This window comes from Gossypium raimondii, chromosome 5, assembly GCF_025698545.1.
Source record: "Gossypium raimondii isolate GPD5lz chromosome 5, ASM2569854v1, whole genome shotgun sequence".
In the NCBI taxonomy this organism is placed as follows: Eukaryota; Viridiplantae; Streptophyta; class Magnoliopsida; order Malvales; family Malvaceae; genus Gossypium; species Gossypium raimondii.
The window spans coordinates 44,516,057-44,542,092 of NC_068569.1; the positions used below are offsets into that span (position 1 = coordinate 44,516,057).

General features: G+C 32.8%; 1 protein-coding gene across 1 annotated transcript in view; it reads left to right on the top strand.

Moving 5' to 3' along the window:
• The first annotated feature begins 209 nt into the window (after positions 1–209).
• Positions 210–26,036, top strand: part of LOC105766178 (probable acyl-activating enzyme 16, chloroplastic) — a 35,159-nt gene continuing 9,332 nt past the window's right edge. The window contains exons 1-12 of the mRNA XM_012585527.2: positions 210–581; positions 13,747–13,938; positions 14,139–14,253; positions 20,135–20,222; positions 20,982–21,193; positions 21,457–21,575; positions 21,698–21,847; positions 22,031–22,098; positions 23,357–23,462; positions 24,470–24,628; positions 25,098–25,151; positions 25,237–25,317. Coding sequence (XP_012440981.1) covers positions 351–581; positions 13,747–13,938; positions 14,139–14,253; positions 20,135–20,222; positions 20,982–21,193; positions 21,457–21,575; positions 21,698–21,847; positions 22,031–22,098; positions 23,357–23,462; positions 24,470–24,628; positions 25,098–25,151; positions 25,237–25,317 — 1,575 coding nt within the window. The 5' untranslated portion in view covers positions 210–350. The remainder of the gene's footprint in view (positions 582–13,746; positions 13,939–14,138; positions 14,254–20,134; positions 20,223–20,981; positions 21,194–21,456; positions 21,576–21,697; positions 21,848–22,030; positions 22,099–23,356; positions 23,463–24,469; positions 24,629–25,097; positions 25,152–25,236; positions 25,318–26,036) is intronic.

Here is a 26,036-nt window from a genome sequence, read left to right on the forward strand (position 1 = left end):
AATAATTGACCCATTTCAATAATTTAAAAAAAAAGATTTTTTTCTATAAATTGCCCTAAAAAAGCACTGCGTTAATAATCAAACACCAATAATAATGTCACGCAAGCAAACTGGGTTTTAAAGATAAAAATGCAAATGTCAGTGTCAGTAGTATAAGTAAGTGGGCCGTTTTGTCGTGTATATAATTTTTAATTTGTTTGCATCATCTCAATTCCCTATGATTTCTATATATCACGTTAATGTTTCTTCAACTTCAGCATCTTCAGGATACTTCGTGATCCCCCGCACTTGCTCCTCTCACCTACCACCGCCACATCACTTCACTCCCTTTGCTTTCGCTTTTTTCAAAAATGTTGGGGGCTCCGATCAAAATATCTTCTTCGCCTTCTTGCTGTTCTTCTTCTGAAAATAGAAAGGCGATCATGTTGTCGCCGGTTTGTTTAGATAAATCGAGGTCTTTTCAGTTTCTTTTCTCGGGTTCTAAATTGCAGTGCTCCAAAACTTTGGATATCAAGCAGCTCTCCAGCGCCAAGTTCCGGGTCTCCCGAGGATCGAAATTTCGAGTTTTCTGTGATTCCAAGGTGAGTTTCTTCGGAATTCTGTACTTTATTTTTATGGGATCATCGGGGATCTGTGATGGGTTGGGTTTTTGGATGTGTTCAACTGTTCATTCAATGTTCTTTTCCTGCAAGTTGGCTTTATTTTATTTTTGGTATTATATATATTTTAGTCAAATGGTTTTGGAATTGACGATATTGTTTGTCCGGTAATGAGTAATTGTAGTTCGGAGTTGAGTTAATTGGTTGGACGGTAGGGCTCAGAAAAGACCGAGAAAGCATTACAACTATACCATTCGGCTCGGTTTTGGTCTAAATTTATTAATTTCGGTCTGCTAAGTTTTTAATTTTTGGCTTATTAGGAAAATAAACCTTCAAACTTAAAAAAAAAATATCAATTATACTTTTCTAATTTTTTACACTCACAATTTTATTCAATGAGATCTTTGACCAACGTTGACTATTAAAAACAAACAGCAATTTCTACATGATCATTAAAAAATGCCACACCAGTAAAAATAAAAAATTCTTTTAAAAAGTAAGTTCGTCACTGAACTTGGATAAATAGTTGTCTTTTATTTGAATTTGTTAGTGATAAACCCAAGTAAGTAATGAACAAAGTGAAGAAAATAAGAACTGAAAAAATCAATACGGAAATTTACGTGAAAAAACTCCTCAATTGAAGATAAAAAATCACGGGTAAAAAGATATTCCACTATAATAAATAATGAGTACAAGAGAGAGAATCAAAGGAAAATCCAAAACCCACGAGAACAAACCTTTCAAAAACAAAGAACAAAATTCTCTCAATCTCAATATTTTGTTGTATGTCTAACTTAGAATAATTGTGACCTATTTATAAATTAAAATTTATATTATAATATGACTAGAATACCTCTAGATTAATTATAGTTTAAATGGGAAACTGAAACAGAATTTAACTAGGAATAATAAAGTCAAAAATTTGGATTGGATGTCGCGTCGTCGTGACGCTGCTTCTCTGCTCGTCAGGAAGTTAAGACAATTGCGTCGTCGGGACGAGTCTTTGTTCCTTGTTGGAACGAGATCCACTATTTGGGCCGAATAGAGGTATTCTCCCATAGAATCTGAACAATCATTTATACATATTTATTCTAAAATTATAAATAACATAAAAAATAATAAAAAATCATTAAAATTATTAAAATTTATAAAATTAATAAAAATTAATTAATAACCATAAAATTTATAAAAATAATTGATTAGAAACCATAAAAAATTTATAAAATCTTAGACATTAATCTAAAACCATAAATTTTAAAAAAATTATAAAAAATGTTTCCTCATATTGATTAAATAATTTGACTATAACTTGCACAAATTGAAAAAAGAAATGAGAGGAAAAATATAACAAAGAAATTGTTAATATTGATTTTATGATATAAGTTGTTGATGTTTGTTTATAAATTATTTTTTTATAAATTTTATAAATTTTATAAATTTTAATTAATTTCTAATAATATTTATAATTAATTTCATGACTTTTCTTATTTTTTAATTTTTTTATAATTCTAAATGTATCTGGGCAAGACAGCTATGCGTGTGGATTCCTTGTATACTTATTTTTAAAGTAATTTAAAAATATTTTTAATATTTTTGAAATTTTTTATAACGGTCAACATTTGTTAAAAGGTCTTATTGGTCAAAATTGTGAGTTCTTAGGCTTTAGTTGGTGCACAAAGTTAGAGGGACTTAATTGATTTTTTTGAAAAAATTCGAAGGCTTATTGGAAAAATAATCCTTAACTTTTAAGTTAAAAGATTTGCAATTATCTAATTTTATTTTTAGGCTTAAAATAAGCCTTAAATTTTAAGTTAAAAAGATTAGCCATTATCTAATTTTTGTTTAGGCTTAATATGCACTTTTGTCGTTAAAGTATATCGTTTTTCCATTTTAGTTCTTAAATTTTTTGGCCTACTTTGATCTCTATTATTATCAAATATTTTCAGTTTAGTCCTTTAGATGTTAAAACTAACGAATGAGATATCTAACAATCATATGTTGTCTCGTGTCATATAATGTCGTCACAGTGATGTCATCATTAGAAAAGAAATTAAAATTCTTTAAAAATAAAAATATAAAAATATTAAAAATTATTAAAATTATAAAATTAAAATATAAAAAATTTACTAAAATTTTAAAAATATTAGATATTTTAATATTTTAATAATTTTTAAATCACATTTACTAGAACTTGAACATGATTCCTGTCCCTTGGAATGATACCACATGCAATAATTGACTTATAATTCAATCAATCTAAATTTATAATTAATAGATATTTTTAGGTGATAAATTTGGATTCGTTTAAATTTTCAAATTATTCAAATAATGGAATTAATGTTATTTCAATTATATAATATTTTTAATTATTTCAATTGTTTTTAGACAAATTATTTGTCTCTAAATCAATATCTTAATTCACAAATAAATTTTTTAAAAGAGAAGTGGATATCTAAAATTAACATGAGCATATATTGCAGTAAAATATTTGAATTTAATCTTTAATATTTATGGTCACAACTACAATCAAATGTGGCAAATATCTGAATATGCTATTGTTGAGTATTTTTCTTTTCTAAAGAACTTTTGTACAATTTTTATGAAAATTGATTGTATTTTTTTAATATTTTAAATGTGATTAGTGAATGTATCAACAATTTTTACTTGTTTTTTTTAAAAATGATATATTTTTAATTTTTATTTAAAGCCCGAATAACAAACACGATTTGAACTCACGTTACATCTGGGGGGTGAACACCCTTAACCATTAGACCATAAAGCCCAACATGAATTCTTTGACCAACTTTGTATATACTGGTATGCAATAAAGGGAGTCTTGAACATACAAGGAAACCAATAACGTTTTACATTTTGCATGGATAAAAACAATTATCTAAACAATGCACAATAGGATTATAAATTTGTTTAAAGAAATTATTAGATTACGGCACACCCACATGGATGAAAAATATTGTAAATTTCAGAAGAAAAGAATGAATTTCTTGTATTTTATTTATCAATCGTAAGGGTATATATAGCATTATAGAAATCTTATAATATGAAGTAAAATATCCTATATAATTTACAATAAACCAGCACTTTAATTCCTATCATTTAACCTACATATCAACTATCTAATCCCAACAAATCAACCTATATACAATCTGTAACATTCCTCCTCAAGTTGGAGCATAGATATTGAGAAATTTTGGTGAAGGAAAAATTCTTATTTTATCAAGGAAATATAGCCTAATACTTATATTAGGATGACTGACATTTCAACCCTTTATTCTAGGAAAGATAATAGGACAATCCCATAAAGTTAGGAATCTTAATAAATTAGGAAAGCAACTAATTAGGAATAAATTAATGACTTATACTATATTTCTTAGGAAATTAAATAATAAAGCCTAATCTACCAGATTACAGCCTATGAGTAATTTCCTAATATATAAAACTAATTCGGCTCCTTTCTACACTCCCCCTCAAGCTAGGGTGTATATGTTATGCAATCCCATCTTCGAGTTGAATTCATCGAAGCTGATTCTTGGAAGAGCTTGGTGAGAATGTCAGCAAATTACAGTTGAATAGGGATATAGCTTAGTTAGACTATTCCATTGTTGATCTTCTCTGAAATGAAATGTCTGTCAATTTCCTCATGTTTGGTCTTGTTGTGGTGTATTGGATTTTTAGCAATGCTCATGGCGGATTGAGTGTCACTGTATATTTTTATTTGGTCCTTAAAATCGACTTTCAATTCCCTTAGTAATCTCTGAATCCACATTCCTTCGCAAATTCCCAAAGCAAGAGCACGATATTCTGGCTCTTCACTACTTCTTGACGCCACTGACTGCTTTTTGCTTCTCCATGTAACAAGATTGCCCCAAACAAAGGTGTAGTAACTACTTGTGGATCTTATTTCAGTCAATTCTCTAGCCCAACTTGTGTTGGTGTAAACCTCTATCTCATGAATTTCACTATTTTTGAAGAGTAAACCATGACCTGGTGTCATCTTTAGGTATCTGAGAATCTGATTCCCAACTTCTAAATGTTCCTCATGCGGATTATTCATGTGCTGGCTAACAACACTTACTGAGAATGCAATGTCTAGCCTTGTGTATGAGAGATAGATCAACTTGCCCACTAGTCTTTGATACTGCCATTTATCCACTGGTATACTCTCATTTTTCCTTAACTTTAGGTTGGGGTCCATAGGCGTCTCTGTAGGTTACACCCAACCATGCCTAGGAAATATCTAAGAGTGCTAAGATCTTTAATTTCAAACTCAATAGCAAGTAATCTTTTGAGTTTGATAATTTCCTTTGAGGCATCTCTAGTTAGAATGATGTCGTTGATGTTGACAATGAGAATAACAATTCTACCTTTTGATGAGGATTTCACAAATAAGGAATGATCTGCCTGGCATTGATTGTATCCATTTGTGACTACTGTTTTGGAAAACCTATTAAACCAGACACGAGGTGATTGTTTTAGCCCATACAATGACTTCTTTAGCTTACACACTTGATGGTTGTTAGAGAAGGTTTCTAGACCCAGAGGTATTTCCATGTAAACGTCTTCTTCAAGATCTTTGTTCTAAAAGGCATTTTTTATGTCTAGCTGGTACAAGGGCTAATCTTTATCTACTGCTAGTGACAACAGTACTCGAACCGTGTTTAACTTGGCAACAGGTGCAAAGGTTTCCTGATAATCGGTTTCATATGACTGAGTAAAGCCCTTTGCCACCAGCCTGGCTTTAAACCTCTCGATACTTCCATATGCTTTATACTTAACTATAAATATCCACTTGCAACCCACTGGCTTCTTTCTTTGAGGTACCTCTGTAAAACTCCAGGTTCCATTTCTATCTAGAGCTCTAATTTCTTCCTCGATAGCCTTCTTCCATGTTGGATTTTTCAAAGCTTCTTGAATTGAATTTGGTATCTGTATACTGTCAATAACTGAAATATATGATTTATATGATGGCAACAATTTTCATATGCCACATATTTCTCAATAAGATGGTCTGTACATGTTCAGACACCCTTTCTTTGAGTAATAGGTGGCTAATCAGAATCATCAATAAAAAGAACAAAGACTCACGAGTTGAAGAATCCATACTTTTGTGAAATTCTGAAGCAGGAGGCTCCTGTTCTAGTTCTTGACAATCTCTGATTTGAGTGTCGTTCTCTAGATTTTTAGTAGGTCGTCTCCTCTCAGAATAGACACGAAGTTCTTGATGATTTACACCAAGCTGTGGTTGAGTGGACTCATGGAACTGAGACTCGGATGGTGTGTCGTTTGGACTTGATGTGGAATTGGGATTCGGATTTTGAAGACTTAGAAGAGATAAGATATTAGAGAGCTTGAAAGAGGGTAAGGATGCCAAATTGACACTTTGGGGTGAAATATACACGGATTGAGTGTCTTGAAGAATGTCCCAAAGCTGAAATTCCCTCAAGTTCTCCCTTGAATTTCAGATTTGGACAAATAGGATTGGTGTTCAAAAAAGTGACTACATCTTTCGAGTAAGATGTGAGTAACACTTGTACCCTTTTTTTATTAGAAGAATATCCTAGGAAAATGAATTTTATTGATTTGGGATCAAGTTTGGTTCAATGTTGTTGGTGCAAGTGAACAAATGTTGAACAACCAAAGACTCTGAGTGGAAGATCAAAAGAAAAGGATTTAGCATGAGGGAAGACTTGTAGGAGGACTTCATGAGGTCTCTAAAATTGTAGCACTAGACTAGGAATTCTATTGATGAGTTAGGTGACAGTAAGGATGGTTTCACCCCAGAAGTGTTTAAGTACATGATTAGTAAACATGAGTGATCTAGCTACCTAAAGTAAGTGTTTATTTTTTCTCTCAGCTATCACATTTTGTTGAGGGGTGTCAACACAAGAACTCACATGAATAATTCCTTGTGTTATGAAATGAATACCCAAGAATGATGTAAAATACTCCCTGCCATTATCAGTATTAAGAATCTAAATTTTGCCTTTGAACTGGGTGTGAATCATGGAATAAAATGACTTGAAGATTTCCCTAATTTCAGATTTTTCTTTCATAAGGAATACCTAAGTGGTTCTAGTATGATCGTCTATGAAAGATTTCTTCATTAATATTTTTCACTCGTAAGGGTCCCCAAATGTCACTATGAATTATAAAGAATGGATGTGAAAGCTTATATTGAATGCTAGGATAGGTTTTGCAAGTTGACATATTTCATAATGAAAAAATTTTGAATTTTTATTGATGAACAAATGAGGAAGCAATTTTAAAGGTATACAAAATTTGGGTGACCAAAGCGGGAGTGCCATAACATGACTTGATTCTCATTTGAAACAGAAACATAATTAGAGAAAGAGTTAGAAACAGACTCGGTAACACAACTTGAATAAACTTGTCCATATAGTGGAGAGTTCCTTTTGAGCAAGTAGAGACCACCATACATTTCAACACTACCAATCACGTTCCCTGAATCCGTTGCCTGAATTTCACAAAGATTTGGATAAAATTTAGTCACACTGTTTAAGTCACAAGTGAGTTTACTAATAGAAATCAGATTGCAAACTAAGGAACATAAAGGACTGACGAGAGAATATGGTGCTTGAATATGGATTGAACTTGTGGAAGACATTGATATCTTCGATCATGTGATCCGAAGCTTTAGAATCAACTATCCATGGTCTTAATTTTCTAGTTGTTGCAATATGAGCAGATGAAAATGTACCTTGATGTATTTTGATGATATTGGTTTAGAAATTTTCATAGTTTTTGGCTGAGGGATTTTTCTTGGGTCTGGAATTGACTTCTGAGGAGAAAATGGTTTGTGTATCCATGCCGTATTAAGCTTTAGAGCCTAGCTCTGATGTCATGAGAAATTTTGGTGAAGTAAAAAATTCTTATTTTATCAAGGAAATACAACCTAATGCTTATATTAGGATGACTAACATTTCAATCCATTATTTTAGGAAAGATAATAGGACAATCCCACAAAACTAGAAATCTTAATAAACTAGGAAAGCAACTAATTAGGAATCAATTAATGACTGATCTTATATTTCTTAGGAAACTAAATAATAAATCCTAATCTACAAGATTACAGCCTATGAGTAATTTCCTAATATAGACAAACTAATTTGGCTCCTTTCTACGTATATTAATCATGCCCAACTTGTTACATGATAATCAATCCGGACCCTGTTAAAAGCTTTTGTGACTATATCACCTAATTGTTCTGTAGTTTTCACATAACCTGTAGTAATCAAACCCTGTTGAATCTTTTCACTAATGAAATGACAATCAATCTTAATATGTTTCGTTTGTTCATGAGATTGGATTGGAAGCAATATGAAGTGCAATATGAAGTGCAGTTTGATTATCACACCATAACTTTGCAGGTACTGAGACCTTAATTCCTACTTCATTGAGGAGCTAATATACCCACATGACTTCACACACAGACTTGGCTATAGCTCTGTATTCAGCTTTTGCATCCGATCGTGATACTACATTCTGTTTCTTACTCTTCTATGAAATCAAATTTCCCCCAAGAAACACACAATATCCTGAAGTAGATCTTCTATCTTCCTTACATCCTACCCAATTAGAATCTGTAAAACATTCGATCCTAGTATGACCATGATTTTCATATAGGATTCCACGTTCAGGAGCACCTTTTAAATAGTGCAGAACTTGTTCTACCGCCTTCCAATAATCAGCAGTTTGTGATGACATATATTGATTCAGCACACTTAACGAATAAGCAATATCAGGATGTGTCACAGTAAGATAATTCAACTTTCCAATAAGTCTTCTGTACCTCTCAAGATATGCAAATAATTCACCTTCTTTGGTTAATTGTAAATTAGGAGCATTGAAGTACTACATGGTTTAGCAGCCAATTTTCCCGACTCTGACAATAAATCAAGCACATACTTCCTTTGAGATAGGAAGATTCCTTTCTTACTCCCGCTAACTTCAACTCCCAAGAAATACTTTAACATCCCAAGTCTTTGGTATGAAATTGAGTATGAAGAAAGGACTTAAGAGATGAAATTCCTCTAGTGACTCTACTAGTGATTACAATATCATCCACATATACATCTAACAGTATAATGCCTATCTGACTTGCTCTTCTGCATCCCAAACTTCTCAACAGCCTGGTTAAATTTTCCAAATCAATCCCGAAGACTCTATTTCAAGTCATATAGGGATTTTTGCAGACAACATACTTTCCCATACTCCCCCCTGATCAACAAAACCAGGTGGTTGCTTCGTATATACCTCCTCCTGAAGATCACCATGAAGAAAGACATTTTTTTATGTCTAATTGTTGCAGAGGCCAGTCAGAAGTTGTTGCAAAGGAGATAAATAACCTGACAGAAACAAGTTTAGCAACAGGAGAAAATGTATCATGATAGTCCACTCCATAAGCCTGAGCATATCCTTTAGCAACAAGTCTAGCTTTTCATCGAGAAATGGAGTCATCATGATTAATTTTGACAGTAAATGCCCATTTACATCCAATAGATTGTTTACCAACAGGTACGGTAGCCAAAGTGCAGGTACCATTAACATCTAGAGCATTCATTTCCTCAATCATAGCATTACGCCATCTAGGATGATCTAATGTCTCTCGAACAGTTTTAGGTACAGAAACATTATCTATGTAAGAAAAGCACAAGAAGAGGAAGACAAATGATTGTAGGAAACAACTGAAGATATTAGATATGTACATGTATGTTTACCTTTTTCGAAGAGCAATGGGAAGATCAAGATCATTTGTGGTCGTCGGATCTGATGACAAAGATACTTGTTCATCAGGACATGATTCTAAAGACTTGAGAATCAAGTCAGAACTAAGCGGATGTGGGCGACACGAGTAGGTGCGTTTGATGGGAGGCTTAATTGGTGTAGAGGGAGGCAAACCCAAATTTGGTATGATATTATAGATTAACAAATCATCCTCTCCCTGACTCACAGTACTTGAAGATAATGGTGTTTGTTCCAAAAAACTAACATTGGCAGACACAAGATACTTACCAAGACTTGGACAATAACTACGATACCCTTTTTGTACATGGGAATTTCTCCAAAACATACATTATAAGGACAATAACTACGATACCCTTTTTGTACATGGGAATATCCCCAAAACATACATTATAAGGACTTAGGATCAAGTTTTGTAACTTAAGGACGAACACCCCGAACAAAACAAGTATAACCGAATATCTTTGGTGCTATAAGAAACAATTGTTTATTTGGAAATAGAGTATGGAAAGGAGAATTACCAAACAAAACAGAGGAAGACATATGATTAATTAGAAAACAAGCAGTAGACACAACATCATCCCAGAAGCATTATGAACCTGCTCTGAAATAACAAAGCTCTTTCAAGAAGATGTTTCTTCTTTCTCTCAGCAGCCCCATTTTGAGAAAGGTGTCAACACAAGAAGTCTGATGGAGAATACCCTGCTCAAGCATGTATTTTTGAAAATTTCCATAAACATATTCTTTAGCATTATCGCTCCATAAAATTTGTACAGGTTTACCAAATTGGGTTTGAATTTCAGCACAAAAGGAAGAAAAATGAGAATAATTTTGAGCGATTTTTAATCAAATAAAGCCATGTCATTCTAAAATAGTCATCAACAAATGTAGCAAAATATCTGAAACCAGTTTTAGAGGTAACTGTATAAGGGTCCCAAACATCAGAATGTACAAAGAGAGCAGTGATTCGCTTATTGACTCTAGAACTAAAACTAAGATGATGATGTTTAGCAAACTGACAAGACTAACACTCTAAAGAAGTAATGTTTGAAAACTGACAAAGTAGAAAGTGAAGGAGGACCAATCGACAATGTTCTTCAAAAGGAGTGATTGTTCCAACACAGACTATAGACTCTGGTTTCTGGGCATCAAGAATGTAGAGACCATCAGACTCATGTCCCTTACCAATAATCTTCTTTGTCATGAGATCCTGAAATAAACAATAATCAGGAAAAAATACGACACAACAATTAAGGGCACGATTAAATTTGCTACCAGAAATCAGATTAAAAGATAGTTGTGGTAGACTCAGAACAGATGATAAATGGAGAGATGATGTGGGATTAGTGGTTCCAGACCCAATGACACTGGATATTGAACCATCGGCTAAGGTAACAAGAGTGATAGATTTATGTGGCTGAAAGTTAGAAAGTAAACTGGGATTACCTGTCATGTGATCCGTAGCACCAGAATTAATGGCCCATTTTGAAGAGGAGGAAACAAGACATGTATTGGGTTTACCTGACTCAACAAGGGCAGTAATGTAACCGGATGACTGTTTTACAGTTTCTGGAAGCTGAGTCAATCTGGCATACTCATCTGCAGGTATTGTAACAGACTTTTCAGAGGTCTTAGAACTAGATGCAAAATGAGCACATTGAGCTTTCTGATACTGCAACTTCCTACAATCCGCTTGATATGACTTGGTTTATGATAGTAGTGACATACAATTTCTCCTTGCTCCTGTTTACGAATTTCAGCATTCTTATCAGAGTTGTAGGATCCCAACCCCATGCTCTTATTGTTGTTACTACTCTTGTATTGTTGTCCGCCCGAGTCAGATGGGGTAGTGTGACTAATAAGAACACTGTTAGGCTGAGTAGATAGGAGAGGTAATGAATTCTCTGTATGGAGGACCCTTCGAAAAGCATCTTAAAGACTGGAAATTTCTGAAAGGATGTGAGATTTGGCAGTCTCAAATTCAGACGGAAGACTGGCTAGAAAACTCATTAACAGCCATCTTCTCTCACTGATTTCGTTGCACCTCTACATCGGTACTGAAAGGAAGCAGCATATGGAGCTCTTCATATATTTTCTTGAAGTCCTAGTTCATTAATTGTTTCACTGTCTTACAATGAGTAACCAGACCAACCACCTCACTATCAATAGAATTACGAATTTGTATATACAAACGAGCGTCTTCTCTTACCCAAGACAATCTAGAGTCATCCGTAGGTGGATCATCAGTCAGATTACCAACAATAGAAATACTGAGCAGATATAATTCAATAGTATGGTTCCAATAAAAAAAATTAGTTCCATCTAATTTATGTTCCGTGAATTTTGAAACCACCAGAACTATATCAGAAACAATTTCAGTCTTTTTGTCAGACATAATTGCTAAAAAAATAACAGATTACCCATAAGAGAACTAAACATGTCATAGCCAAGTCCCACACATATATCGATATTGACCCAAAAACAAGTATGCAAATAGCGTCGAGAAACAGAGACGAGTCAAACACAGAACCGAACAGGCTCTGGTACCATGTAAATTTCAGAAGAAAAGAATGAATTTTTTTATTTTATTCATCAATCGTAAGTGTATATATAGCAGTATAGGAATCCTATAATAGGAAGTAAAGTATCCTATATATTTAACTTATAAATCAGGCTACATATCCCTACAAATCAGCCTATATACAATCCGTAAGAAATATAATTATGTAATAAATATATTTACTAAAATTTAATATAACTAACAAATGGGGTTTTAATTGAATGATGAAATATAACTGTCGAAAATTGTAGACACTTGGGTTTAAATCTTATTATGTGTTTTAATATTTTTATTTTTCTATATAAAGATATGACTTGACAAAATACCTTAAAATAATGTTGATATTTTATATAGTAAGGGTATTTTATCATTACTTAACTGAGAAATCAATGGTATTTTCTCTGTGTATTAGAAGATATAAGGAGAACAAGTGAAACTTCATTTCAATTGAATTCCAAGTTCTATTTATAAGAACTTTCTTTTTGTTCATCTAAACACAACTATCTATTTAGATGTCTTTTGGATAGTCACTCCTATTAACTCTTTTAATAGAGATAACTACAATTATTGCTTATTAGTCAAGAGATATAATTTTAATAATTATGATACTTAATTTGTCACTTCTTGCCATTGAGTCAATTCTTTAAAATTATAAATAGTTTGAAAATATTCAAAGGCATGACTATCCAAAAGATAATGTTTGAATATTAATTATTTTGGTTAATACCTAAGAGAGAGAATTTTTATGAACTACTCTTTTACTTGTAACTCTTGAAAGTCCAAATCGGTTGTCAAGGTTATTTATAAATTATTGACTGAAAAATGATTGTTTTAGGTTGGAAGAAAGTGGAATCGAAGGAGGAAGAAAAATATATGTATGTATATGTCTCCTCCATCAAAGCATAGGTTTGCTTTGTCACATCAATTAAATCCTACAAATTGAAGTGCCAATAATCACAACTAGTTTCCATTAGATCAAAACCTGTCTAATTTGACAAAAAAAAATGGAGGTTCATTTGGTGCTAATAAAAGAAATGATTAAAATATCTGAAGTTTGTGTAATAGGGGAAAAAGTTCAATTGCATTAAAGTGTTTTAGCAAGTAAAATAGCCTAATATTGAGGATTGGATAATTTAAGACATGTTCCAATGAGGTTAGTTGGGGTTTGATTTTAATGGCAAAGTTGGTAATGCTGGACAACTCCACTCGATAACCTGCATTCTATTGTAAATGGTTTAATCCTATATTTCATTTTATAGCAACAGCTTGTGGACCGTGCAGTTGCACTGAAAATTCACTTGTAATGTGGATTGCTTATTTTTTGCATCATTGCTATCAATAGGCCTGCTCCTCCTTGGCTTTATCTCGCCTAACTTTTAACCGTTCAAGCTTCAATATTTTTATTTCCATGTAGCTCCCTGTAACATATATTACTCTTATTGTTTGCTTGAGCTTGGTAGCGTTATTCTCATTTTCAAAAGGTTGTTATAGTGCTTCTTCACAAAGCTCTTAAAATTTCCTTTCCTTATGAAACATTTTATACTTGTTTCATGTGTTGCTATGACTTTATTTTCTTGAAGTTCTTGTTTCTTGACACTTATTTCCGTTGTATAACCAGACCTAGGTATAGGGATGTGAGTCTCCAAAGACCCTCCAAATACATGGAAAGCATTCAGAAATTCAATATACTTATGTCTGACACATACCTGTATCTGACACTCAAACTCGTGTAACTTAGCTTGTTCTAGTGGAGTTAGAGAAAGAATGTAGTCTCAACATCTAGCCATGTTTTTTTTTCTGTCCTAGACACAAGAGTTGCAGATTAGAAGGTGTTCGCCTTTACTAGAAAAGGCATCACTGCCAAGTAATGGTGCACCGCTCTCAGATGAATGGAAAGCAGTCCCAGACATTTGGAGGTCTTCAGCAGAAAAGTATGGTGATCAAGTAGCATTGGTGGATCCATATCATGATCCACCCTCTACCTTGACATATAAGCAGGTAAATTTTTGCTTCTACTCTTCTATAAGTTATTACAAAACTAATTAGAGTACACATTGAAGTAGAAAATGTGAAGCCCATTTATTAAATTAATATCTGAATCCTTATTTCTTTCATAATTTTTTTGTATATACTTATTTATCTAAAATAAGTTATTATATTTTTTCACTTGCCTATTTTCAACTCCTTCCGTATTGTAGTTGGAGCAGGAAATATTGGACTTCGCCGAAGGTTTAAGGGTTATTGGAGTAAAGCCAGAAGAGAAGTATGCACTTTTCGCTGATAATTCGTGCAGGTGGCTCGTTGCAGATCAAGGTGTGTATCGTTTTTAATTTTCCATTAACTTTCTGTTAACATTTCATTGCTAGTTTAAAATACATATATATTGTTAGTACAAATCTCCGGTGAAGAAAATCTCGAACACATGAACGAAACTCGAACAGAAAAAGAAGAAATAGGACAAGGCTCCAAGGCGTGTATCAAGTCACTATCTTTAAGGTTATATTTGCCCCCATCTATCTTTGGTGTGCAAATCTGTTCCAAACAAATTAACCTCGAGAATACAATGAAGTCAATGACTATTTGCGTTTTGCATTGACGAGAATAGTCCTCTACGCACTAAGCAATGTATAACAAAAATTCAATTTCTACAAAGGATTTCTGCAGTAATACTTTATAGATTAATCTAATAATATTAGAAAATGAAGGAAGGAAAAAAGAATATTAGAATTTGTTGGTGTGTTTTCAAATGAAATTCCATTCTTATTTATAAGAATTTTCATGTCTCTTCATAGAGACATTTTTCATCAATAAGTGTCTTTTGAATAATAATGTCTTTAAAATAAACACATAATTATTCATTTAATATTATAACTATTCAAATAATATTATTTAAATAGTTATAATTCTTTTTAAAAATTAAATAATATAATTTTGATTAATTACACACATTCATTTATAGTTATTGGAACACTATAAATATTTAAAAATGTTCCAACAATCTCTCCCCATTTTAAAAATATTTTGGATTTTGATATTTTTGGAAATCAATTTGCATAAATGAAGGTATCTTACGATTGAGCCTTCACTTAGTGAAAACATGTTAAAGTTAATCGAAATTGTATGGTAGACTAAGCTTTGAACCAACTATTCCATTTGATTAACCGAACACATCTCACACAATGATTTCAACATCGGTCAATGCATAGTATCTAGGGACACTATTATGGCCATGTGTCTATGTCCTCTTTTAATGAGTGCTGTCAGAGCCAAGCCCTTGAGCTCCTAGAAGCGGCCACACTTCCACTCATATAGGTAGATCCCATCAAGAGTGTTCTCGTAATTCTAGCACTCTAACATATTTATGTTATGGGTCCATTAAGAGTACATTACTCATCCTTCCCTTATCATTACGGGTACCTAACACTTTAATCTTAGGATGGATTTATTTATAGTGCTAACAGTCACATACTAATGAAATACTTTGTCTCATTGAACTCAAGACTTGATGTTATACCAAGTGTTGAATTGAGTTTCCATCATGGGTGACTCTAATTAATGGACTTGAGTTCCATCCCTTTTGAGGTCCTTTTTTCTGTATTTCTACCAAGACTTTTTGTCAAATGATCTGCTTAATTTTCACTTGACCTCACATAATTAATAGTGATCACTCCATCAGAGATTAATTATCGGACATAACTATGTCTCAATCCAATGTGGCTAGCCTTTCCATTATATATTTGACTATATGCCTTAGCTAGAGTAGCCTCACTATCATAACAGATAGAAATAGGTGAAATTGGCTTAGGCCATAAAGATACATCATAAAGCAAATTTCTTAACCATTTTGCTTCTTTAGATGCAACGGCTAATGCAATAAATTCTGCTGCCATGGTGAAATCAGTAATACATGTTTGTTTCTTGGAACTCCAAGAAATGACTCCTCCACCAAGAGTGAAGATCCATCCGCTAGTAGATGCATGATCTTCCAAACTTGTAATCCAACTAACATCCGAATGCCTTTCTAAAACTGGAGGATATCCATTATAACACAATCCATTGTTAATAGTTTTCTTTAAGTACCTAAGTACTCTTTTCAAAGCTTACTAATGCAGACTACTTGGATTACTTGTGTACTTACTCAATTTTCCAACAACATATGCAATATTTGGTCTTGTACAAGTCATTATGTACATAAGACAATCGTTTAGACTTGCATATTCTAATTGATCAATTTTCCTACCAGCATTAGATACTAACTTTATTTGAGGATCCATGGGTGTAGGCGCTGGTATATAGCTGAAAAGATTAAACTTTTTAAGCATATTTTCAATGTAATGTGATTGTGATAAAGCTATAGTGCTTTCATCTCATGTTATTTTAATCCCAAGAACAACATTTGCTACACTCATATCCTTCATAGCAAAGTTGTTTGACAACAATTTCTTTGTGTTTTCTATTTGTTTCAAATACGTGCCAAAAATGAGTATGTTATCTACATATAAGCAAATTATGACACCTTTTCCATTTTCAAATTTGCTATATATGCACTTATCGGTTTAATTTATTTTATAGCAATTAGCTAAAACAACCTTGTCAAACTTTTGGTGCCATTGTTTTGGTGCTTGTTTAAGCCCATATAAGGATTTAACAAGCTTACATACCTTATGCTTTTGTCCTGGAACAACAAATACTTCTAGTTGCTCCATGTACACTTCTTCCAATTCACCATTTAAAAATGTAGTTTTAACATCCATTTGGTGAACAACCAAATTATATATAGAGGTAAGGGATATTAAGAGTCTAATTGTAGCAATTCTTGCTACTGGAGCATAGATATCAAGGTAATCAATACCTTGTTTTTGTGTAAAACCTTTAGCTACCAACATTACTTTAAATTTATCAATGGTTCCATCGACCTTTATTTTTTTTTTTTTTGAAGATCCATTTACAATTTATTGGTTTTGAACCTGGTGGAAGATCAACTAAGATCCAAGTTTGATTTCTCATTATTGAATCAATCTCATCATTTATTACTTCTTTCCAAAAGCGAGTCTTGATATTTAATTGCCTCTTTAAATGTAATAGGATTAGATTCCGTATTATAATAATAAGGTATCTTATTGCATATACTTTCACATTTTCCTTCTACAAGAAATATAATGAAATCTGGTCCAAAATCTTTAACCTTTTAATCTTCTTACTTCTTCTTAATTTTGACAAGATTCATTATTATTATCAATTTGTTTCAATAGAATCTTATTCTCATTTGAAGAATGAATCAATTGTTGTGGTCGTAATTGTCTTGATATAGAATTAAATATATTTTCATCAAAAATAGCATCTCTTGATTCAATAATAGTATTAATTGAAATTGAATCATTTGGTTTAATTACCATGAACCTATATGCCTTGATATTATGTGCATAACTTATAAATATGCATTCAATTCCTCTTTCACCTAACTTTTTACGTTTAGGTGTTGGAATTTTGACAATAGCTCTACAACTCCAAACCTTCAAATAATTAAGGTTTTGTTTCCTTTTCTTCCATTGTTCATAAAAAGTTATTTTAGCTTCCTTATTAAGAACTCTATTCAATATATGACAAGTTGTTAGAACAACTTCTCCCCAAAAATCTTGTCCAAGACCTGAATATGATAACATTGAATTTACCATTTCAGTCAAGACTCTATTTTTCCTTTCAGCTACACCATTTTGTTGTGGTGTGTAAAAATGAAACTTGATAGACAATTCGATTGGATTCAAAATAACTTGGATTATAGTATTCTCCACCTCTATCCGATCTTAAGCACTTGATAAATGATTCACACTAAAGTTCAACTTGATTTATAAACTTTAAATTTATCAAACGTTTCATCTTTTGAATGCAATAAATATACATAACAATATTTAGAACAATCATCAATAAAAGTAACAAAATATTTCTTTCTACCTAATGTAGGAGTATTATGCATGTCACATAAATCACTATGTATCAAATCAAACAATTTTGTTTTCCTTTTAACCTTAGGAAAGTGATTCTTGTAATTTTAGCCAACATACATGTATTGCATTTTCAATATTAAAACAAGAATTAAATCTAATTTATACATGTCATTCAATTTTCTATAATTCAAATGACCTAATCTATTATGCCACAAACAAAAGATTCAACCATATAAGCGAAATAGTATTTTAATCTTATTAATAATATTGAGCTTGAACATACTCTCATACAAAAAAGTTTGTCTATTATGAAGAATACAACAATCATTTCATCCATTTTCATATCATATTGTTTGAATTGATTCAACATCTTTTCAATATCACAGAATTGTTCCATGACAGAACGACCATCAACCATTTGATAATTATTGAAACGACTGACAAGAAATTTATTGTAACATCTTCGGTCATGTATCTTGTCTCCAATTTGTCCCATAATTCTTTAGCGATGACCTCATTTTGGTAGGTGTCGAACAAACCATCAGATAAACCATTCAATATGTGGCCCATACACATGTAATCATCATTGTCCCATTTTTGTCTTCCTCGGGTTGCAGCAACTGATTCATTATTATTCTCTTTAGGTCTTGGAGTATCCAAAACATAAGCAATCTTCAAAGTTGATAATAAGAAGTGCATCTTTTTCTGCCATCATCGAAAATTGCCACCATCAAACCGATCAAGTTTGACAAAGTTGGAAGCCAACTCCCTTAGTGTTCGACTTTCATGTGTTGTGATACTCATCATGAGATATAACCTTAAAATTGTTAGTACAAATCTCCAGTGAAGAAAATCTCGAACACACAAACGAAACTCAAACAGAAAAAGAAGAAATAGGATAAGGCTCCAAGGGGTGTATCAAGTCATTATCTTTAAGGTTATATTCGCCCCCACCTATCTTCGGTGTGCAAATGAGTTCCAAGCAAATTAAACTCGAGGATACAATGAAGCCAATGACTATTTGCGTTTTGCACTGACGAGAATAGTCTACTACGCATTGAGCAATGTATAACAAAAACTTTCTACAAAGGATTTCTGCAGTAATACTTTATAGATTAATCTAATAATATTAGAAAATGAAGAAAGGAAAGAAAGAATGTTAGAATTTGTTGGTGTGTTTTCCAAATGAAATTCCATTCCTATTTATAGGAATTTTCATGTCTCTTCATAGAGACATGTTTCATCAATAGTTGTCTTTCTGAATAATAATGTCTTTAAAATAAACACATAATTATTCATTTAATATTATAACTATTCAAATAATATTATTTAAATAGTTATAATTCTTTTCAAAAATTAAATAATATAATTTTGATTAATTACACCCATTTATTTATAGTTATTGGAACACTATAAGTATTTGAAATGTTCCAACATATATTCTTGTTATGGATTTCTATTTTATAGGTTTATATGGGACTTGGGCTTTTTGGATAGTCTCCTCTATTTTCTTTGAACCAGAGGCACTTAATTCTGTTTCTCTAGAATTAATAACGGATGAATATATTATGTTCTATATAAACAAGAAAGACCTAGCACACAGATTGGGAGAAAAGTTGAATAACTTCCTCTTGAATTGATTACTTAAAACATGAGCATTTTGATTCTAGTCAATAACTATGCACGGCTTTTAAAGCTCATGCAGCCATGTTTACACGCATTCTCTCTATAGTAAGAACAAGCTATGTATCTTCTATTTCATTTCTAGATGCGCCACTTCCAACTCATTGAGAACCCAATTCACTTGTTCACCTGATTTTAAACTCTTATCTATTTTTAGAACCGGATGACTTATGGTTGAGCCTTATTGCCACATTTTATTCAGTTTTCTCTGGCATACTTGTTTCATACTGAAATACTGAGTTCACGTAAGAGTTGTTGAAACATTTTTGTTGAACTTCCATGCTTTAGATTATACCCATTGATGGCGTTCGTCTGGTTTTATGAATTTACTTTTTCTTGTTGGCAGTAAAGGTTGCGTCTGTAGACAGCCGGCCTCTTCCTTTTTAAGCCTAGAAACTTACTGTGTTTTTATTGTGAAAGTAGTGAGGCTATTCACTATTATATCTTTAAATTGATATAATATTAGTATCTGGTGTAGGAACACTTTATCTTTACTCCGTTACAGCCTTATTAGTTGTTGAATTTATGAAAATCTGAAATAATTTTGCTGCTTTATTTTGGCCTAGGTATAATGGCAACAGGAGCTATTAATGTTGTCAGAGGGTCAAGATCAGCTGTGAAAGAGCTTTTACATATATACAATCATTCAGAAAGGTTTGGGGAATAAGTGCTCTTGTAATATACTTCAATTTTTTCTTTTCTGGTGGTTTTTCTTTTTCAAAAATAAAAGATTTTTCATGTTTGAAATTGACTCTAGTTTTGTAGCTTTTTAAGCAAAAGATGTCCTGAAATAATGCATGCGATGTCTTTGTATACTTGCTATTGTTGTTTATTGGCGCATTTGAGTATCGATTTGCACTTTAGTTTACGTCAGCATGCATGTCTCCTAGCTATGTTACTTGGATTCAGGTGTGAGTGTCATTTACAAGTATTTGCTTGACACAAGTATGGTCATTTTTTTTCTTAGTTTCTCCATGGTTTTGGAGGGTCCTTGGAAGTCCTATCTCTATATGCAACTGTCAGGCACAAGTGTTGGACATGGATATTTTAAGAAAAATTAAGAGTGAAACAACATAGGCTCCTTGGGTTTTCCTCCCGTGGGATTTACCCCTTCATCAAGCATAATTAATTCTAATGATTAGTAATATTATCTACTGCTAAATTGATAGTTCAAAAATAATCTGCACATAATCATGTTTTCATGAAGTAATCATTATTCAAGAAGGGTTGATAATTGTTGTTCACAATGTATAGAACACATGGAAACTCACATGAACCTCATGTCTTGGGGTTAGCCCAAGTTCCTAATTTCTGAGATATAAATGCTTCTTCGGGTTTCATTATCAGGGCTATACTGCCTTCCTTGTGATTAGTAGTACAGAAATTGCTGATTTTATGTTATTGTAATGGCAGTGTTGGGCTGCTTATTGACAATCCAGAATTTTTCAATCGTCTTGCTGGGAAATTTTGTTCCAATGCAAGTATGAGATTTATTGTTCTACTTTGGGGGGAGAAATCATGCCTGGCCAACAATGAAACACTTGGTGTACCTGTATTCAGTTATAAGGAGATGGTGAAGTTAGGAAGGGAAAACCGTGCTGCCCTTATCGATTCTCTTGATGCTAGTAAGTTTGACTACATTTTCTTGCAGAATCAAATTCTCTTTTTGTGATTACTTGCCATATTGCTTTGGCTCTACATTTTATTTTTTCTGAAATTTCATCGAGTCCTAAATAGCCTCTTCATACATGATGATACTAGAGTGGTTGTTTGCATGTTGCTTCTTATTTAACTATGCACTTCGTACAACTTGTCTAAATCATATGGTGTTACTACGAGTTCCCATTTCCTTGATAGAATTATAGCAGTTGGATAACTTTGATTTCAGGAAAAGGTTACAGATATGAAGTGATTGGCTCAGATGATATTGCTACCCTTGTATATACGAGTGGAACCACTGGTAACCCAAAAGGCGTTATGCTTTCACATAAAAACTTATTGCACCAGGTAACTTCTTAATAAATTGAAGTATTTTAGTTTTCAAGAGTTTCATAAGAATAGTGTGAAGTAATGTCTTGCTTAACTTAATCTACTGTGTAATATTGTTTGTTGTGTGTTTCATTTTCCAGATAGAAAATTTGGGGGTTCTTGGACCTGCTAAAGCGGGGGATAGATTTCTAAGCATGCTTCCTACTTGGCACACATATGAGCGGGCTTGTGAGTATTTCATATTTACGCGTGGAATTGAGCAAGTATATACAACTGTGAGAACTTTGAAGGTATTGTTTATTTTAGGTTTACATTCTTTAAATTTATATAGAATAAATTGATAAATGTGAACCACTTTGACTTATCCGGTACCATGTTCACTGGTACATTCAATGATTCTCTTCTTTGCTTAATTGTTAGTTTATTACTGATTTAAATATGTTGATTATGTATATTTTTATTTTGTTTTGTAGGATGATTTGAGAAATTATAAGCCAGATTATATGATTTCAGTACCTTTAGTGTATGAAACACTCTATAGGTATGTCCTTTACTTGGGACATCGATGACCTTAATTAATTAGCTTCGTTGGAATGTTTATCTTTGCAACAACTATATATTACTATTATATTTGTCTGTGCAGGCAATTGAGTTCTCTTTAATAAACAAAAGGAAAAAAAAGTTAATTGTTTATGTTGCATTGCATCCATATGTCCTGTAATTTAATGTGTGTTCCATCAGTTTTCGGTCATGTTGCATTCCTAATGAATATTATAAACTATATTGTGGTATAATCGTTCTGTGGAATTTGTATAGTCAGATCAAAACTTCCAAGTAATCACCCGTAAAAAAAAAAAAAAAAGCCAACATGGAGAGAAAAATGTGAGGTAGGTGAGGTTGATGGTTTTAATGGGATCATTGATGATGTTATGGGAAGGGTTCATGAAATAATTTTTCCACAAGAATGGGATCTTGAATAGGGGTGCAAATAAGTCGAGTTGAGCTGAAGTTTTTAGAAGCTCAATCTTGAGCGCAACTTGAACTTTGAAGATTAAAGCTGTGCTTGAGTTTGATTGAGTTTCATTTTTCAAAAACTTGAGTTGAATTCAAGATAAAGATTGAACTGCTCAAGCTCACTTGATTTTGCTTGTTTACCTAGTAAAAAATGAGCTTGATTCCCGTGCTCAACTTAAAATTTACTTATTTTTGCTCAAGCTTGAGTTTAAATTGAAAATTTTCAATATTAACTAAAAATAAAAGGTTCGATTAGTCTCACAAATTGCTTGAGTTGAACATTTGGGTATTGAAGTTCAACTCGCTTGATAGCTCAAGCTTGAGCTCAACTTAACTATGACTGATTTGAGTTTTTTTTTTCCTCTTTGCCAAATCCGAGTAAGGCTATCAAGCTTGAGTTCAACTTGACAATGACTGAATTGATTTGAGTTTTACTTGTAGCGGAATCCAAGTGACTTATGGGCACATGTATCTTACCCGTAGTATTGATGTTCATTTTTTAGATACGAGAGTTACACGTTTGTAATTTTAGATTAATTCTAGATGGTTGGGCCATGCATGATTAGTTTATTAAAGACTTTACTTACTCCGATGAATCAAAATAATTTTCTTTTGTGATAAATGTTCTCTCTCTCATTCTGTATGTTGGATTGATCTTCATGTTTAAATTATCCAAATTAAATGCTAATTATACTGCTATGGCAGATCTCTGGTTAAACTTATTGTGTAAGGAAACTATTCGATTCTAAATGCTGCTTTTAAAATATTTTTGGATTACCTTGCAGTGGAATTCAAAAGCAGATATCTTCAAGCCCCAATGCTATTAAATTAATAGTATTTTCATTCATAAGGATCAGCTTGGCATACACGGAGTTGAAGAGAATTTATGAGGTTATGGCAATTTTTGTGAAACTAAAGTTGAATTCTGCAGATTCCTTGTTAATGTTTTATGTTCTTATGCACTCTCCCGTGGCATAAATTCATTCTTTAATGCCCTAAAACTTGAGATAAATGGGGATTAGATGCCAGTTTAACCTGATACCCATATTTCTTTTATGGATATAATGCCTAAAGTTCAACTAAGACTGCAGACTTTCTTAAACTTAACTTACGACCCGTTTTTGAAAAGACCACATAACTTAATTTCTAGTGAAATTCTTTAAGCAATTGTGTCTTTGTATAAATTGTTAAAATTCTGTTAAATGTACAATCAGGGTTAAACATGGTTCTGCTTATCAGGGAATTCGTTTGACAGTGGGGTTATGCTGATAACGCTTTCTGCAGAATATGGTGACTAGTCTAGCAGCCTGTGGAATCGACCAAACTGAATAAAGCAAATTAAAAACCATCATCCTGTGTTGCTTTGATTTTCATTTTTCTTGAGGTATCTGTGTTCAACGCATTCTTGGACGTGGGTATAGCATATGACCCTCCAAATATATGAAAATATTATGTTACTCGGACTTGGGTGTAAGTGTTGGACATAGGCATCTGACTTGGGTATTTTCAGTTTTTTCTAGGATTGCATGTATTTGGAGGACTCTTGGAGGACCATATCTCGATGCCCATGTCCGAGCATGTGTTGGAGATGAATTCAGACACAGTAGTTATTTAGGCAAAATGAAGAGTTGGGTTAATATGGTGAAAAACTTACCAAAAAAAAGTCAAACATACCCATATAAGATGCATGCCTCTACTCACACCCACTTGAGTCCAAGTAACATATCTATAATCTATTTGCCCCATGCTTTGGATGTCACATGTACTGAGTGTTGGTGCACTCATATGGTCCTCTGACTGTCTTTTTCGCTCCAAACTATCAAACTGGATGAATTCTAATGTTTGTTTGTCAGTTGTTTCAACTCAGTTTTGCCCTTTGATTTTTATTTGATCAACAGGGACTATGCCTAACAAGAAATCCGGAGGAACCTTCGCATATTGTATCCATGTTCGACTACTTATGGTCTAAAACTATTGCTACAATATTGTGGCCTTTGCATGTCTTAGCAACAAAGTTTGTCTACAAAAAAATCCGCTCTGCTATTGGGATACAAAAGGTTTGATATATTAGCTACATAAACTAGTTGTTGAAAATTTTTCTTCCAGCTTCAGAGTGAACTCTATTTATCAACCAATAAAATCTGTATGTATAGTCTATGTTTTGCCACTCTTTCATTTTTCTTTTCTTGAAGTACTTGGGTCTGACACTTGTGTTTGATATATCACTGGTCGTTGTTTGGGGATATTACCCGACCCTTCAAATATATGGAAAAGCATATGCAAAATTAAACATATCAGTGTTGCTTACATACCCTTATTTGACACTCACACCCGTGTCATATAACGTAGTGTATTGCAATTGAAAAAAAGAAACGTTACAAAGGAGAAAAAGAAGAGGAATACATATTATTATTTTTCCTTTTATGTGCAAAGATCCTTGTTGGTATGTTCCTATAAGTTTTCTTCGTTCAGCATTTCTAGTATTTCTGTTTTGGGTTTTATTGATTATTTTCAATCATCCTCTAGACTGCCAAAAGCGGAGGTGGAAGTTTGCCAACACATATTGAAAAGTTTTATGAGGTTAGATGCTAATATGCTTTTAGTTTTCAAATGAAAAGGTTACCAGTCAATTTATCTCTTATTTTATGGAGGCTCGTACGTGCAGGCAATTGGTCTGGAAGTGCAGAATGGATATGGTTTAACAGAAACATCCCCTTGCATTGCTGGTCGACGACCTTATTATAATGTAAGACAGCTCTAGGTCTTTCTATTATAATATTTAACTGAAACTATTCTCTTTCTTCCATGCTACCTCTGATAGAACATGTGATTTCTCCTAAGCAATGCGAATAAATTCTTAAAAAGAGAACTAATAGTTATATAGCGGTAATCTCTGTTGCTCCTACCCTTATTTTTTCTTGAAGTACACGTGTCTGACGCTTAGACAGACTTGGATACAGGGATATGTCCCTACAAAAACATTCCAAATACACGGAAAAGCTTAAAAAAATTGAACACACGCACATTGGATACATATCCGTATATAAGGCTCGCACCTGACTGCAAGTAACTAGCTAGAAATCTACTTTTTTAAATACAGGATATTGGGGAAAACTGTGTTTGAGATCATTTGAAAAGTAAACTTGTTATGCTGGTACTATCTTTTCTTGCTAAGTTCTTTAATAGGATCAAATGATCTATGTCTGTGCTTTGGTATTAAAGTCTTAGTTGTTTCTTTTTTTGGTTAAGTGGATTTCAAAGAGGTAGCCTTAATTTTTTCCGGAACCCAGAATTGCTGGAATTTTTTATTATGTCCAAACGAATGGTGGCAAAATCAGCTCATGGAATCATTAAAATGGTGACTGCATGTGTCACGGGGATAGACCTTTTGTCTCGCAATCCGTGCGGCCTTAGGCGATCCGTTCGTCCAAACTCGCTCAAGTCAGCCTTAACTCAAGTGAGGAT